At 47.6% G+C, this 16714-nt stretch overlaps 1 protein-coding gene across 1 annotated transcript in view; it reads left to right on the forward strand.

Moving 5' to 3' along the window:
* Positions 1-3942: 3942 nt before the first annotated feature.
* The window catches only part of CASQ2 (calsequestrin 2), a 51632-nt gene continuing 38860 nt past the window's right edge, over positions 3943-16714 (forward strand). Inside the window, exon 1 of the mRNA XM_029577836.1 lies at positions 3943-4176. Within this exon, the coding sequence (XP_029433696.1) occupies positions 3943-4176 (234 nt within the window). The remainder of the gene's footprint in view (positions 4177-16714) is intronic.

Raw genomic sequence — 16714 nt, forward strand, 5'->3', positions numbered from 1 at the left:
TAGACTTCAATGCACGTGAAGGTGGGGGATATATATGAGAGCGCCCCTCTCTCTTGTCTGTAATTTAGAATTCTTGGTGGTTGGTACACAAATACATTTTTCCCTTCGGATCACAGTGATCGTGTTGGGTTATACCATTGAATTCTTTTCTTTAACCTTACAGGAATGTTCTGCATATAGAGGCTTAGGTGTTATCACTAATACCTTCAGTTGGGCTCTATACTTAACTAGTAGCCAATGTAATTCTTACAAAGCTGGGTTTTATATTGATCGTATCTCATCACCTCTTTTATCAAACATGCTTCAGCATACTGTTTTAGTTGTAGAGCATGAACCAGCTTCTCTGGGAGCCCTATGCACAAACTACTACAATAGTTCAGTTGTCCCAGGACTAAAAAGTGTTGTGTAAACCTAAACATGACCTCCATAAGCATGTTCCCTGAATGGTTTAAACATTTTCAACCTATAAAAGCTGCTTTTGGACATGTGCTTGAAATGTTGGGAATCCAGCAGTTAAAATCTAGTCTGCCTATTTCTGCTGGAAATGGAATGGAAATGCTGTCTATCTCAACAGGAGGTACTCCTTCCTCTGGCAACGTTTTTTCCTATCCACAACAAACTATGTCCTTGCTATATTAAGTCCTAATCCATTGTTCATAAGCCAACCTTTTATCTGCTTCATACATTGCTTAACAAATCCTATGGGAAATATTGTCTTGGACCGACAAGGTATATGAATCTGTACATCATCAGCACAGATGAAAAAAGTCACATCCAAATTTCTTTAAATATGGAAATACTGGAGAAGTCTCCTTTGTTAGTGCCTCAGGAGTTCAGGTCAGGGGAGGGAACTGTGCCAGGCATTACTGCTGTTCAGAACATGTCTTGTTAGACAGGGCTCACTAATGCTGGCAGCTGACTGTCCAGGCCATGCAGTCCATGTTCTAGAAAGGTGTAAACACTGGAATTTCATTAGCCTGTTAGCATGCATCAAACCCTTACAGTAAGCGCTTTCTTTCAAGGATCAACTACCTTCTTTATCATTCTCCAGCCCTGAGAACTCAGCACCTACAGCCCCTCATCAGCTAGTGCTCCCAGCTCTTCACCCTGCCGCCACACCCTTAAGAACATAAGAAATTGCAATAATGGGTCAGACTGAGGGTCCATCAAGCCCAGCATCCTGTCTCCAACAGTGGCCAATCCAGGTTACAAGTACCTGGCAAAGCACCCAAGCAAAAAATCGTTCCCATGCTACTATTCCCTAACAGGCCGATACAGTACAGTGCGCTCCGGTGGAGCGCACTGTTAACCCGTTATTGAACACGCATTTTCGACATGCTAGCCTTACCCCTATTCAGTAAGGGGTAATAGCGCGTCGAAAATGAACGTCCAACCCCCCCCCACCCGAACCTAATAGCGCCCGCAACATGCAAATGCATGTTGATGGCCCCTATTAGGTATTCCCGTGCGATTCAGAAAGCAAAATGTGCAGCCAAGCCGCACATTTTACTTTCAGAAATTAGCGGCCTACCCAAAGGTAGGTGTTAATTTCTGCCGGTGGCCAGGGAAGTGCACAGAAAAGCAGTAAAAAACTAAAAACTGCTTTTCTGGGTACCCTCTGACTTAATATCATGGCGATATTAAGTCGAGGTCCTGAAAGTTAAAAGTAAAAAAAAAAAAAAAATTTGAAATAGGCTTGCAGCTCGTGGGTTGAAAACCGGACGCTCAATTTTGCCGGCATCCGGTTTCCGAACCCGTGGCTGTCAGCGGGCTCAAGAACCGACGCCGGCAAAATTGAGCATTGGCTGTCAAACCCGCTGACAGCTGGCACTCCTGTCTGAAAGGAGGCGCTAGGGACGCACTAGTGTCCCTAGCGCCTCTTTTTACCACCGGCCCTAATTTAAAATAAATTAACTTACTGTATCGCACACACAGGAGAGTGTCCTGTGCATGCACCGGGAGCGCCCGCTTCTCCCGCGATTTTTACTGTATCGACCACATAAGTCAGCTTGATTACTTGCAGTTTATGGACTTCTCCAGAGAAACTTGTTCAAACTTTTTTCAAACCCAGAGCTATGTGAAATGCCTTAACCACATCCTCTGGCAAAGAATTTCAGAGCTAATTGTGCGTTGAGTGAAAAAGAATTTTCTCTGATTTAGTTTTAAATGTGCTACTTGCTAACTTCATGGAGTGCCCCCTAGGCCTTATATTATCTGAAAGAGTAAATAGCAGTTTCAAATTTACTTGTTTGTCCTTTCATGATTTTGTAGACCTCTATCATATCTCCCCTCAGCCATCTCTTATCCAAGCTGAACAGCCCTAACCTCTTTAGCTTTCCTCCTGCCACCACTTCCCAAACTCCTCATCCTCTCACTAACTCCTGCTCCTTCCCCCACCACATCTCCAACCAACTCCTCACTTTGCCATCAAAACCCATCATTCCTCCTGCCATCACTGCTCATCCCCCCCACCACTCCCTTGCTCCTAACTCCACCACCACCCCTTCAACCACTCATTTCTGCCACCATTTCCACCTTTCACGTTGCCACTGCCCTAACAATGTTCCTACCACCATAAGAACATAAGAACATAAGAAAATGCCATACTGGGTCAGACCAAGGGTCCATCAAGCCCAGCATCCTGTTTCCAACAGTGGCCAATCCAGGCCATAAGAACCTGGCAAGTACCCAAAAACTAAGTCTATTCCATGTAACCATTGCTAATGGCAGTGGCTATTCTCTAAGTGAACTTAATAGCAGGTAATGGACTTCTCCAAGAACTTATCCAATCCTTTTTTAAACACAGCTATACTAACTGCACGAACCACATTCTCTGGCAACAAATTCCAGAGTTTAATTGTGCGTTGAGTAAAAAAGAACTTTCTCCGATTAGTTTTAAATGTGCCCCATGCTAACTTCATGGAGTGTCCCCTAGTCTTTCTACTATCCAATCCCCACTTTTCACTCTGAAACCACCCCAGCACTACTCTCACCACCCTATCCCATCACTTTTGACCACTCAGCCTGCCAGACACCACCACCAACCTTAACCACCCATTCTACCCCCTCAACCAATTCCGTGTTCTGCCACCACTCTCAGACCCTTGTCCCCTCACCTCTCCCAGCATGTTGCCCTGCCACTGTCCTCCAGTAACCACCCTCAGATTTTTGCCACTCCTCCAGCCACTGCTCCCAGTTCCTCATGTTGTCACCACTCCCAGCCTCTCACTATCCCTGACAATCACATGCAGAAGGATTGGGGGTCACTCTGAGCTCTGGGTAGAATGAGGTCTTGCCCTGCAGACAGTTGGCAGGCAGGGAACAGGGGCACGTTTTGCCAATGCTGACTGTCCTTGAACTGACCATTCCCAGCCACCTCCAGGACGCTGCTCTCCCTGCTGCTCAGCATGGCATCATTTTCACCCTTTTGGAAATTGCCTTTGTCTCTCTCTCTTTCCCTCTCCACCCTTGTATCTGCCAGCACTTCCAGCCCACTGGTTACTGCTGATTGTGCTGGGACCCTGCAGCCCGTATTGTAATAAAGCATAGAGACACAAAACAGCTGAGCTCCGGCAGCTGATGCAGACTATCCGTGTGTCAATGCATCCCTCAGCGCTCTGATATCTGCCCTTTCTTTTCATCCAGGCTTTTATTTTTAGCCCTGAAACAACTGCTTCCTAAAAATGGAGCTCTGAGTGCCAGCAGAGCCTGGCAGAGCTATGTAAGGTATCCTGGGGGGCCAGCCTCCCACTACCTCCCACCAGCCTGGGCCCCTGGTCTCGCTCTCCTCCATCTGAAGGGAGACAAGAAAACATTTGCCTCGTCCCTGAAACCCAGGCCTCCCCTGGTTCCTGTTTATCCTCCCATCCCACGGCAGCTTTCTGCTTCTTTGCTGGCCTTTTATTCCGTGCAGAGGACAGAGAGAGCAGCCCAAGCTCAGGGATGCAGGCAGCCTGCTTACTCTTGGCAGCTTGCTGCCTTCTGTCTCTCTGTGAGGCAGAGGAAGGACTGGATTTCCCCACTTACGATGGGAAGGACCGGGTTATTGACCTGAGTGAGAAACATTTCAAGCAGATCCTGAAGAAGTATGAGGTCCTGTGCCTGCTGTACCATGAGCCTGTGCTGGCAGACAAAGTCTTCCAGAAGCAGTTCCAGATGACTGAGATGGTGCTGGAGGTAAGTGCAGGGGAGAGCAATATCAGATCTAGGGAACTGCTGGGGGGGGGGGGGGAGGGGGAGGGCAGCACAGAATGGGGCAGCGAAAGGAGGAAGGACCCAATAGAGAATGCATGGGCGAGGTCTCATGCAGCTCTCTGGACTGCAGTGCCAGGCAGTGTCACTTCAGTGCTTTATAAACATGTAATTTACAAGTGGCAAACCACTGGATGCTGGGGAACATAATCACATTTCTGTGGAGATCTGTTGCCTTCTGGGTCAACACAAAAATAGTAGTAGCCCAAACTGGGGTAGCATGCTGGAGTTTGACGGACTTCCATCATTATACCTGGAACAATGTCACACTGAACAGTGACTCCCACAGCACAGCGTTCTCTAGCTCACTCAGGGCTGCCAAGTGCTAGTCGAAATCTGGGATCAATGTAAGATTGTGTGTCACAGAGAATGAAAGATTTTAAGTCAACACTGGCTTCCTAAAGCTCCATCTTCGTTCCAGCCCAGTGGCTCAGTGCTACTGCTGCACTGCCACGCCGGAGACTCAGGTTTGTTTCCTGAGCCCAGCTTCTGCTCCTCAGACTGGCTGCAGCTCAGGATGCTGCATAGATTGCACTCACAGCCCAAAGCGAGTCTCAGCCATTGTGCCATGGTGACACCTAATAGTCAGGCTCAGGATGCATGCGTGTAGGGCTCCAGACAGCTGGACTAAAATGCAGAGGTGCGAGGTTTAGAAATGGAGGAAAAACTCGCTAATGGAGGCTCCTGGAGCTGTAGTCCCAGTAAAAGCTGGTTCCAGTTGAGAGTTGGGAGCCAAAAATTGCAGGAGAGCCAAAAAGACAAGCCATCTCAGAAATACTGGATGCAGGATTACACATCTAATATTTCAGTGCCCACCTTATTGAAAAAGCTTAGCACAAGGCCATTCCTCTAAGGTGTCCAGATCATAAAGGGATCTGATTGTAGGCATGCAGCTGTGATTTCATATTTCTCTCCACGGAAGCACCTCCCTCCCTCCGTTTCACCTCTCTCTTCCTATTTTAGGCATCTAATGGCCATACTCTGAGCTTTGATTATGTAGCTCGGTGTGGATCTCACCTAGCATGGCTTCCCTGAAACCCTGAGAAGCTTTGCTTTATTCTGATCTTCTCAATGGCTACAAAATGAAAAAGATCTTCTTGCTATTAGTTTGACACATTTCCCACCTTCTCACCCCCACTAAGCATTAAGAACAATATGTTTTTTTTCATCATTTGAGCTGAACATTTAGAAACACGATGAACTCATTAAATGTGTTTTGCTTAGTTGATTTCTGGCCAGCACTTTCTTCCTGCCTCCTTTGGGCTTGAGCTGAGTTAGAATTTGCCTTCATTAGGCTACATGGGACACAACATTTCATAGGTTTTGATTCTCTCCAGTTTGCTCCCATGTAGCCTAGGCATCACATGAGAGGCATGGACCACCATGGTTCCCTCCAGAGCCCAGCACACATGCAGGCTTCACTCATCCAGTGGGCGTTCTTGTCAAACAATGGTTGACCTGCTGTCTTCAGCTTCTGCCAGCCCGAGGAGAGAAAAGTCAAGCCTGGGAATCAAGCTGGTGTCTTCCTTGCGACAGCACTGTTGCCAAGTCATGAATTCAGCTCAATTCCCACAAACACTGCTGGGAAATAAATAGAGAAGATGAGAAATCTTGAGTAGGACCTGGTGGTTAATGTGCTGTATATGGGGAAAGCTGTGTTCAGCTCCTGGCCATGCCCTTTGGGCTGGTCATAGCACTCTCTGCTCCCTGGGTCAAGGTAGAGCCCAGTACCTGCCCCATGACGACACCTAGTGGTTAATCAAAAAGCAGCAATAGAGGTAGTCCAGATAGAGAATGCTCATGAAAATACATGGGCAACTGTAACTGGTCTACATCTATTGCTGCCCGGAGAGATGGCTCTATGGAAGCAGAGGGTTTCCTCCGTGTCTCCTGGCAGGCTGCCACTTCTTTAAATGACCACAGCCTGCTTCAGGTTGCTATACAGATTGACCAATAAACCAAGCCTTTAAAAACACGCAAGCTCAGAAGCAAAATAAGGAGGCTCTCCAGACTTGCAAATCTGAGTTCTTACTGCCAAGCCACATCTCCCACCTCATACCAAACGCCGTGTGCCACATGCACTGCTAGTGCAGGAAAGAGAAGAGCAGGAGCTCATTGGTGCACATGGTGCTATAATGCAGCAGGAGCCAAGGTAATAACACCTGCCCTGCAGTGGCTTTAGTGTTGCCACCTAGGCACGGGCACACTGGCATGGAAGGGTGGGCGCACTTGTAAAGGAAGTGGGTGTTTTTGCTCTGAGACTCAATCTTCTTGCATATGATCAATTTTAGGTAAAATTACTCAAGTTTGGCATCATCCGGTTTTATAGACAACTCAGTCATTTCATTTGTGAACATAGTCAATAGTATACAATGTTTTGTGTTAATCAGGAGTATGATGTCACCTCATCACATGGCATTAGGTGTGATGATGTCACATGCTTTCTTGTAATGACTGGAGCACAGGTTGATAGCTGTTCATTGAGGAAAGGTCTGTTGACATCAGGAAGTTTATTTCTAGCCTTTCTTTGTATTTATTAAGTGAGTTTAGTGATGTGGCATACATTGGGGGAGGGTTCTGGTATCAGTCTGGCCCAATCTTGTTCAGGGACAGAACCGGGTAGTACTGGAGGGACCCCCCATGCCTCCAGGAGAGACCCTTACTATGCAGTGGAAATGGCTCAGAACTCTTCAGTGGCAACATGCAAGGAAACTGGGATAGAAAACCAATAAGCATTATATACGTAGTTACATGGCTCTGGACAGGTGCTTGTGCTGGTGTGATGGCATGGCACAGAATAGGCAGGGAGGAAGATGGAGAATCAGACTCAGCAATATGGGTTACAGCCTATCTAGGTAACCCTTGCGGTCCCATCCCTTCTCATACTGACTCAGATGACACAGCTGGGGAATGTTAACCCCTTGCTGTCTGGTCTGGAGGAGGACATTTTCCTATCGGTCCCTCAACAGAATAGACCAGCATGAAAGCATTGGAAATTGCAGTCTTCCATTTATCTACAGAAGAGAAGCAGCACAGACCTCAGCAGAGCATAAGAACATAAGAAAATGCCATACTGGGTCAGACCAAGGGTCCATCAAGGCCAGCATCCTGTTTCCAACAGTGGCCAATCCAGGCCATAAGAACCTGGCAAGTACCCAAAAACTAATGCCCTTCCTCCCTACCTCCTACACAGGGCCCATTGCTGGCAGAGCAGTCTTGGGGGTGGGGTGGGTAGAGAGGCAAGGCTGGCTGCAGAGGAGGGCAGGTTCTCCTTGGATGATGCCAACTGCAGTTGAGCAGTCATGTACACATTAGAAGAGATCCTGGCATGGAATGCTGATATGCCACCCCCCTGAGGTGGCATGCTGGCAACGCTCCCCCCCCCCCCGGGCCTGCACCCATCTCACCCACCACTTCCAATGGCCTTGCGCGCACACACACACACACACACACACACATATACTGCCCTATAACTGGTCAGCTTCCCTGTCTGTCCTATCAACATCCCTCAACCTTGTTCAGTCTGTGACCTGTCCTGGCTAGAACCATAAACCACATGAGGTTTGCTGTCTAGGAAATGCCACCGATTACACTGGCCACTGGATTTCAGTCAGATAATAAGGACTTGCAGTCACTAAAACACTCATGCCACGGAATGTGATACGTTTATGGGACAAATCATTATGATGTTTTAAACTGTAAAGTGCTTCCGGCTGTTTTTTAGTAGCTGCAGTCCATATATTTAAGTGCAGAATTACTGATTTGAGTTCCGGGCATCCCTGGAAAAGCACTGACTGGGAGAATCCACTAACCACCGGAGAGCTCCCTAACGGGGGGAGAATCCACGTAACCACTTCAGACTTAATTATGCCTTTCCAAACCCAAGCTTAGTTATAAATTCAGGTTCCAGCGGGCTTGCTTTACTCAGAGGCTGGTATTCAGTGGGGTGTTGTTTCTTATCCGGTTAACATAGCCGGATAAGTGGGCCAGACTTATCCTGCTAACTTAGTTGGATACGTGGGCCAGAGTGATCCTGAACGGGGTGGGGAGAGAGAGAGAGTTAGAGAGAGTTGATCTGACACTCTATATATCTCCCACTGTAAGAGGGGCACTTTCAATTCAGCGTGGGTTTTGGGCACCTCTTACAGTGAGAGATACATAGTGTCAGATTGTCTAACAGAGTCTCTCTCTCTCTCTTTCTCTCCCTCTCCCCCCCCCCCCCCCCCCCCAGGTCACTTGTGAGTATGCATGGTAGGGATATTTTATTTGCACGCACAATATAAAATTAAGCATATTTTTGCTCACATGCCCAATATGCATGTTTATGGGCACACGCGTGCTCCTTTTAAAATTTACCCGACAGTCTCCCAGTAAGTCAGTGCTCAGGCAGGTGTTAATCTGCACCATGCCCTTACTGTAGAAATATAACACATACCTCCTCCAGCCCTCTTAAAGACCTGTCAGCATACAATATCAACATACATACAACATCTCTGATGTTCGTAAGTTCTATCCGGTCTGCCCAATTCACCTCCCTTTGCAATGCCCTAGATCCCCCAACTGTTTCAATCAGTTCCCTTTCTATGAGTTCAAATCCACTCTATGTATGGTAAGAAGGGGCAGGAGAAGACCTGATTCTAAAACAGGACTTCTATGGTGCAACTCAGGTTACTGAGACCTTGGCAAATGCACTCAAGTCCTAGCTGCTTTCTGTTACTCAGATGCCCCTTGAATTCCAACATCCACTCCCCAGCTCACTTGGCAGGGTCTCTTCCAGCAGTGAGTGACGGGGCATGCCGCAGCAGTACGTTCTAAGATTTCCTCTGTTATAATCCAGCTCACGCCAGGGCCATCGAAGGCCACTGTAACAAAAGCCTGCCCTTTATAAATAGCCCAGGTAAACGGCCATGCCACTAGAGGAATTCCATAGACCCCCCCCCCCCCCCCAAGGATAGAGGAAGCTCATCAAGGTAACAGCTACCACTGATGTCTGCATAACATTTTTTTCTATCGTATATAAGCACTATACAAAAAAAAAAAAATCCATGGGGTGCAGAATCCCTGCCACGGAGAGCTTACAATCTAAGGGCCTCATTTACTAAGCACAGACACAGAATGGGAGAAAAGCCTTTGATAAATCAGGCCCTAAGTTTGAGACAAGGGAGGTGACAGGACTGGCTTAAGGTCACACAGTGAGGGGTGGAAAGGAGAACTAATCCACAATCTCTGGATACACAGCTTAGAACTCTTCCACATTGCCTGCTGCAAAGTTTTTCTCTGTCTGTGAAAGCTACTGCTACTGTATGGCACTCTCTTGACGGCCCTGTAGGTTTTACTATAACATCCGTACTCTGCCTCCTTCCAAGGATGAGTGAAAATAAGCAGAGTTTAGCCCTTTTCCATACCAGAACCAGCTCAGCGTTGGTAACATCTGACTGTGGGATTCAAGCTGACTTGCCCACCCTGCAGACCATCGTAGACTGACTGCCCAGCGTCAGCGCCTCCCATGGCACACCAAGGGCACGGCGTCGCGTCTCAGGAGGATTTGCTGGGGTTCCTTTATCCATGTTTATCCACATTAAGCAAAGCAGTGGGACCACATTCCACCTTGGCTTCCATTCACAGAACGGAGTCCAGCTTTAGGAAAGAACAAGGCCTGCAGACCCAGATGGGTACAAGGCTCTTAGTGCAAAAATGCGTGCAGGCAGAAAGGGACAGGGATACAGCTTAGATGAGAGAGAAATTATTACTGACAAAGCTAGAGGCGGGGGGATGTCAGAGTCCTGCATTCTAATTGGCTGTCGCCCAACATTCTGCTTTCTTCATTGGTCCTCTTAACTCATCGGTGAGGACCCTGTGCAAGAAACAGCGATCAACGATATGGGTCAAAAAGAGTTCTTAAGTTATAAATCAATAATATATATATATATATATATATATATATATAGCTATACTGAGGGTGGAAAATGGCCTGGTGTTAGTAACTAGAGCTGGTTCCATCTCCTTGACATGAACTAATATCACCACTATTACTAATGAATAATGTGCAATCAAACATCAGCTTTCATCCAGCCAGGTACTGTAAGACCAGCTGAACACTTTGACAATTTTAAATCATTGCAGCTAACTCTATGAAAGCAACTACAGATAATAAGATACTTTGTTTGCTTTCTATATGGAGAACTCTCCAAAGCCGTCTGTAACTAGTTACTTTGTATCTGAGAACAGTAACTAGTCTTTGTGTAACAGCAGCTGGTTATTTTCAAAAAGTGAATGCACAGTGCGTTCCGTGCTTGACATCCTGCCTGACTCTATCACACCCGAGGTGTCAAAAAGCACTTTAATGGGGTAGTGATCAGCTATTCTAAGATGAAGTATCAGGCTTTCAGCACACACTCAGGCTGAAATAACACATGACAACCCAACAGAGCTTGTCAGCCTTAACTATCTTGGGCTGGAAACCTCCGAGTCTCGCATCAGATGGTGTTACAGTCTGGAGTAGGGATACCAACAGATGTCAGCACACCGGGATAAAGCATCCACTCCTGAAGGCAGCACGGCAGAGGAAGCAAGGGCTCGACAGAGACTATGGGTGTCCATTCAGCTCCTGCACAAGAAGATCCTGCAATCTGGGACGTGGTTGGTGCCCTTCATGATCTGGCATCTGCCACGCAGAGGAGCTTGTGTTCAATTTCCAGCTCAGGTCGTCTACTTTCTGGATCAGCCCGGGCTGAGGATGGTGTGTGGAGGTAGTGCCCACAGCCCATGCGGGGAAACATAGTCACCGTGCAATGGCACCACCTCGTGGCCAGATTCAGGCCCCATGGTTACAGGGATGCGGAGGGAGCCCTGGTGCATGAGCCCTGGCCCAGGACCATCCTTACAGTGACTGGACTAAACTAAGCTGGGAGGAGATAGGAAATAGAAGAAAAATCCCTTGGTGGTTCTGAATGAGTGCCAGAGCCCAGTCTTGGTTCCAAATGAGCTGGAAACCCAAAGAAGCAGGAGAAACTTTCTGGGTCAAAAAAAAAAAAAAAAGAAGAATGAATGAATTCTAGTAGGTTGGCTAGAGTCCCTAAGATTTGCTGGGACAGGATGCATGGACAGAGGGCCTTTGTCTTGTACATCTTTGGTGGGAGTGAATCATATCCTGTGAAAGAAGCCAATAATGTCAGTATGGTGCCCACCAACAAGTGTATAATGGCTAACTACTAGCTAGTATCCTTGTCAGCAGGGCCTGGAGAGATAGCAAAGACCTTGCAGTTAGTGTTGTGGCCCCGGTCGCCTCTCTCGCGACCAGGTCCGTGCCCACTTATCCCTGCCCTGGGCCACGGCCGGAATCGCCGCGTTTCAGGCCTTCTAGGTTGCATGGCTGCGGCGTCTCCATGAGGGAGACGCCGCCGAGGCCCAATGCTGGCTCCGCCCCCACGCGGCTACGAGCGCGTGAGGGCAGAGCATTTAAAGGTCCAGCACCCGGAAGTGCTGGACCGCCCCCTGGATGACAACAGACGCCAGCACCGTACTTAAGCCGGCGTCTGACTCCCAAACGATGCCTTGCAACGAGGTTCCTCTTCGGAGTGTCTAGTTGCCTTCTGTTCCTGCTGCCCTCGCTGTTCCTGTTGACCTCGCTGTCCCTGCTGACCTCGGACCCTCCCGGTGTTCTTGCTCCGGCTTCAGCTCCGGCTGTCCCTCGCTTCTGTGACTTCCTGGTTCTTGACTCCAGCTCGCTTCTGACCTATCTTGCCTGCCGCCTGCCTCGACCCTCGGACTTCCTTCTCGTCTCCGCACTCGTTGCCTCCTAAGACCCAGCGGTCCAGATCCCTACGGGCTCCTCCTGGGGGGATCTAGGACTTCCAGGGTGAAGTGGTCTTCGGTGCGTCAGCTTGGTTCCGCCTCCCGGCCTGTCCAATACGGAACCTCCAGTTCCATCAGGCTGGCCCAAGGGTCCACACCAACCCGCTACCGCAAGAGTTAGTACCTTCGGAGCAGGGCACTCTCAGGTCCCTCTGCCTGATAACATGTCCCTGCAAGCATGGGCTAAATATCATTATTTCATTCTAGCAGCAGCATGATCTCTCCTCCTGCCCACTTCCTATTAGCATTGTGATTACAGAGACATTTCTACCACTGTTAATTATTATTAATGGCCATAAGGTCTCTACATTTACTGATTTACCACTTAGTTGAATATTGACTATGTGAAAGAGTTGGGTAGGGTGGTCATAAGGTCATAGGAGATGAACTGAGTCAGGTCAGGTTGGGACCTGCATGTATGGGCATATCATGATTTTTGTGGAGAAATCAAAACTACAAGCTCATACATGCAATGGGGCAATCCTGGGATTGACTCTTCCAGTTCCTTATGACATAGAAACCTTACTATTTATTAGGCATGCATTTTTGGAACCTTTAATTTATGGAGCAAGTGACTGGAGGAAAGAGAGTGCAGATAGTTACATGGACAGAACGAGGAGAAAGTAAGACAGAGAAAGCAAAATTGCTTACCTTGTAATAGGTGTTATCCCAGGACAGCAGGATGTAGTCCTCACATATGGGTGACATCGGTAATGGAGCCCTATGTACGGAAAACTTCTGTAAAAGTTTCTATGAAACTTTTGACTGGCACCAGAGTGCCTACTGAGCATGCCCAGCATGTCATGATATTCCCTGCCACAGGGGTCTCCCTTTAGTCTTTGTTTGTAGCAAATAGCGTTAGCCAAAAATAAAACAATAAAACGTATCGGACCCAACTCCGCGGGGTGGCGGGTGGGTTTCGTGAGGACTACATCCTGCTGTCCTGGGATAACACCTATTACAAGGTAAGCAATTTTGCTTTATCCCAGGACAAGCAGGATGCTAGTCCTCACATATGGGTGATTAGCGAGCTAGAGGCTGATTCATTCGGTGCTGAAACGACTGTAAGGTATTGTTATTGGAATGAATCAGTCGAAATCCCAGCAGGTTGGATGAAGAAGGAGTTGGGGTTAAACTGGAAACAAGTTCTTTAAGACAGATTGTCCATATGCTGAATCTTGTCTTCCCTCTTTGTCTAGACAGTAGTGAGCTGCAAAGGTGTGAAGAGAACTCCATGTTGCTGCTTTACAAATGTCCAGAATAGGTACAGAGCGAAGGTGTGCTACTGAGGTTGACATTGCTCTGACTGAATGTGCGTTTACTCGCCCTTGGAGAGTAAGGCCTGCTTTTTCATAACAAAATTGTATGCAATCTGCTAGCCAGGTTGACAGAGTATGCTTACCCACTGCTTTACCTGGTTTGTTTGGATCATAGGACACAAACAGCTGATTTGATTTTCTTTGGGCTGCAGTGCGGTTTAAATAGAAAGATAACGCACGCTTACAGTCCAAAGTGTGTAAGGCTCTCTCTCCCTGGTGAGAGTGAGGCCTAGGAAAAAATGTAGGTAAAACTATGGTTTGGTTTAAATAAAATTCCGTGACAACCTTAGGAAGGAATTTGGATGTGTACGGAGGACTACTCTGTCATGAAGGAACTTCGTGAAGGGTTCGTAAGTTACTAGGGCCTGCAGTTCACTGACCCTTCTAGCTGATGTAATGGCTATAAGAAATACCGTTTCCAAGTAAGGAATTAAGGTCACAGGTATTTATGGGTTTCAAATGGAGAACGCATAAGCTTGGTTAAAACTACGTTCAGGTCCCATTGAATGCTTGGGGAATGAATTGGAGGTTTAATGTGAGTTAGGCCTCTCATGAATTTACTGACGAGAGGCTGCGTGGAGATCGATGCATCTCCTAGCTTGTTATGATAAGCTGAGATTGCACTTAAGTGTACCCTTACAGATGACGTCTTAAGACCAGAGTCTGAGAGATGGTAAAGGTAATCTAGTAGCGAGGTAGTGGGGCAAGTGAAAGGATCTAAATCTTTCTGAGTGCACCATAAAGTAAACCTTTTCCATTTGTAGGAATAATTCTTTCTAGTGGAAGGTTTACGTGCAGCTATAAGTACCTGAGATATATTAGTTGAAAGGTTGAATGGTTGTAAGATCAGGCTTTCAACATCCATGCTGTCAGGGACAGGGATTGAAGGTTGGGATGGCGCAACTGACCCTGTTCCTGAGTTATGAGATTGGGAGCTACTCCCAGGCGAATTGGATCCCTGACTGAGAGATCTAGCAGTGTGGGGAACCATACTTGTCGAGGCCAATATGGGGCTATGAGTATCATTGTCCCCTTGTCCTGTTGTAGCTTTACTAAGGTTTTGGTTATGAGCGGTATTGGTGGATACGCGTATAACAGGCCTGAGTTCCAATGGCGGGCAAACGCGTCCTTTGGTAAGCTGTTCTGCCGGAAGAGGAGAGAGCAGTAATTGTTCACCTTGTAGTTCAGATGTGACGCAAAGAGATCTATTGTTGGTTGACCCCAGCGTTGAAATATCTTGATTGCTAACGCTGGGTCGAGGGACCACTCGTGTGGTTGAAAGTGACGGCTGAGGCGATCCGCTACTGTGTTGTGGATGCCTGCTAGGTAGGTGGCCCGTAGTAGAATTGAGTGTGCTAGGGCCCAGTCCCATATTTGAGCCGCTTCCTGGCAAAGGAGGTACGAGCCCGTACCACCCTGTTTGTTGATGTACCACATGGCTACTGTATTGTCCGTTTGGATCAGAACAGTCTTGTGTGAAAGGCAGTCCTTGAATGCATATAGAGCATAGCGTATAGCTCGAAGCTCCAGGAAATTTATCTGAAAGGAAGCTTCTTGCTTTGTCCACTTGCCCTGTGTTTTCAGATGAGCAATGTGCGCTCCCCATCCCAAGGTGGACGCATCTGTAGTTAAAGTCACTTGTGAAACTGGTTGTTGAAAAGGTAGGCCTTTGAGCAAGTTGAGTGGTGATGTCCACCAGAGAAGGGAATACTTCAGCTCTGGTGTTATCTGGATGTGAGTGGACAGTGGTTGAATGGCTTGAATCCATTGAGATTTGAGTGTCCATTGCATTAGTCGCATGGTCAGTCTGGCCATGGGAGTGACGTGAACTGTTGAGGCCATGTGTCCGAGTAGGATGAGGCACTGATGAGCTGTGACTGTATATTGATTGCGAATAGAATGTACTAGGAGAACGAGCGATTGAGCCCGGTCTTTCGGAAGAAAAGCCTTTGCTGTGATGGTGTTGAGATCTGCACCTATGAACTGCAACTGGTGAGATGGTGTGAGATGGGATTTGTCGTAATTGATGAGAAATCCCAAGGAGTGAAGCAATCTTATTGTGAGATGGAGAGAAGTGACAGCTCCGCTCTGTGTATGACTCTTGATGAGCCAATCGTCCAAGTAGGGGAACACATGTACTTGTTGCTTGTGAAGATGTGCCACCGCTACTGCTAGACACTTTGTGAACACTCGAGGTGCTGAGGCAAGGCCGAAAGGTAGCACCCTGTATTGGAAGTGTTGACCTTGTACCAGAAATCGTAGGAACTGTCGATGAGGTGGAAATATGGGAATGTGAGCGTAAGCGTCTTGAAGATCCAGAGAGCAGAGCCAATCTCCTTTTTGAAGAAGAGGTAGCATGGTGCCTAAGGACACCATCCTGAATTTTTCCTTCTTTAAAAATTTGTTGAGATTTCTTAGGTCCAGGATAGGACGTAGACCCCCAGTTTTCTTTGGAATGAGGAAATATCGGGAGTAGAATCCTGTGCCCCACTGAGGCCTGGGAACTCTTTCGATGGCCCTGGCAGTCAGGAGGGTAGATAATTCTGCTTGCAGGATTGTGTAATGATGAGACACTATCCAAGACGGAATAGGGGGATTGTCTTTTGGTACAGTGAGGAAGTCCAAGTGGTACCCCTGAGATATGATTGAGAGTACCCATTGGTCTGTAGTGATGGAGGTCCAAGTTTGAAGATGGTGAGCAACTCGGCCTCCAACCGGTACTTGTGGATAGGGATTTTGATAATGACTCATGCCCTCTGGTTGAACTTCAAAATCCGGAAGTGGACGCCGCAGGCGGAGGTTGTTGAGGCCTAGCAGGTCTTTGGCGAGGCTGAGGCCGTTGAGCAGGTCTTTGTTGTCTGGGCCTGGCTACTGGCGGATAATACCGCCTAGGGCGGTAATATGGCTTTCTTTGTTCCCTTCTTGGAGGCCTCCTAGAAGGTTGATGTACCTCTTGTGGCAGCTGAGAAAGCTGTTTTGAGGGTTTCTGTATGGTCCTTGATGGTGGCTACTGCCTCCTTGACCTTATCGCCAAAGAGGTTCTCTCCTAAGCAAGGCAGGTCCGCCAAGCGCTCCTGTACTTCTGGTCTGAGCTCTGATGATTTAAGCCAGGCCCATCTTCTCGCCGTTATTCCAGCTGCAGACAATCTGGAGGTTGTCTCGAATGAATCATACGTGGCCCGAACCTCGTGTTTCCCTGCCTCTAGGCCCTTATGTACTAGGTTTTGAAAACCTTCCTGAAGATGGTCAGGTAACTGCTGAGACAGGGATTCAACTTGCTTCCATAGGTC

The sequence above is a fragment of the Rhinatrema bivittatum genome, chromosome 15, assembly GCF_901001135.1.
Source record: "Rhinatrema bivittatum chromosome 15, aRhiBiv1.1, whole genome shotgun sequence".
In the NCBI taxonomy this organism is placed as follows: Eukaryota; Metazoa; Chordata; class Amphibia; order Gymnophiona; family Rhinatrematidae; genus Rhinatrema; species Rhinatrema bivittatum.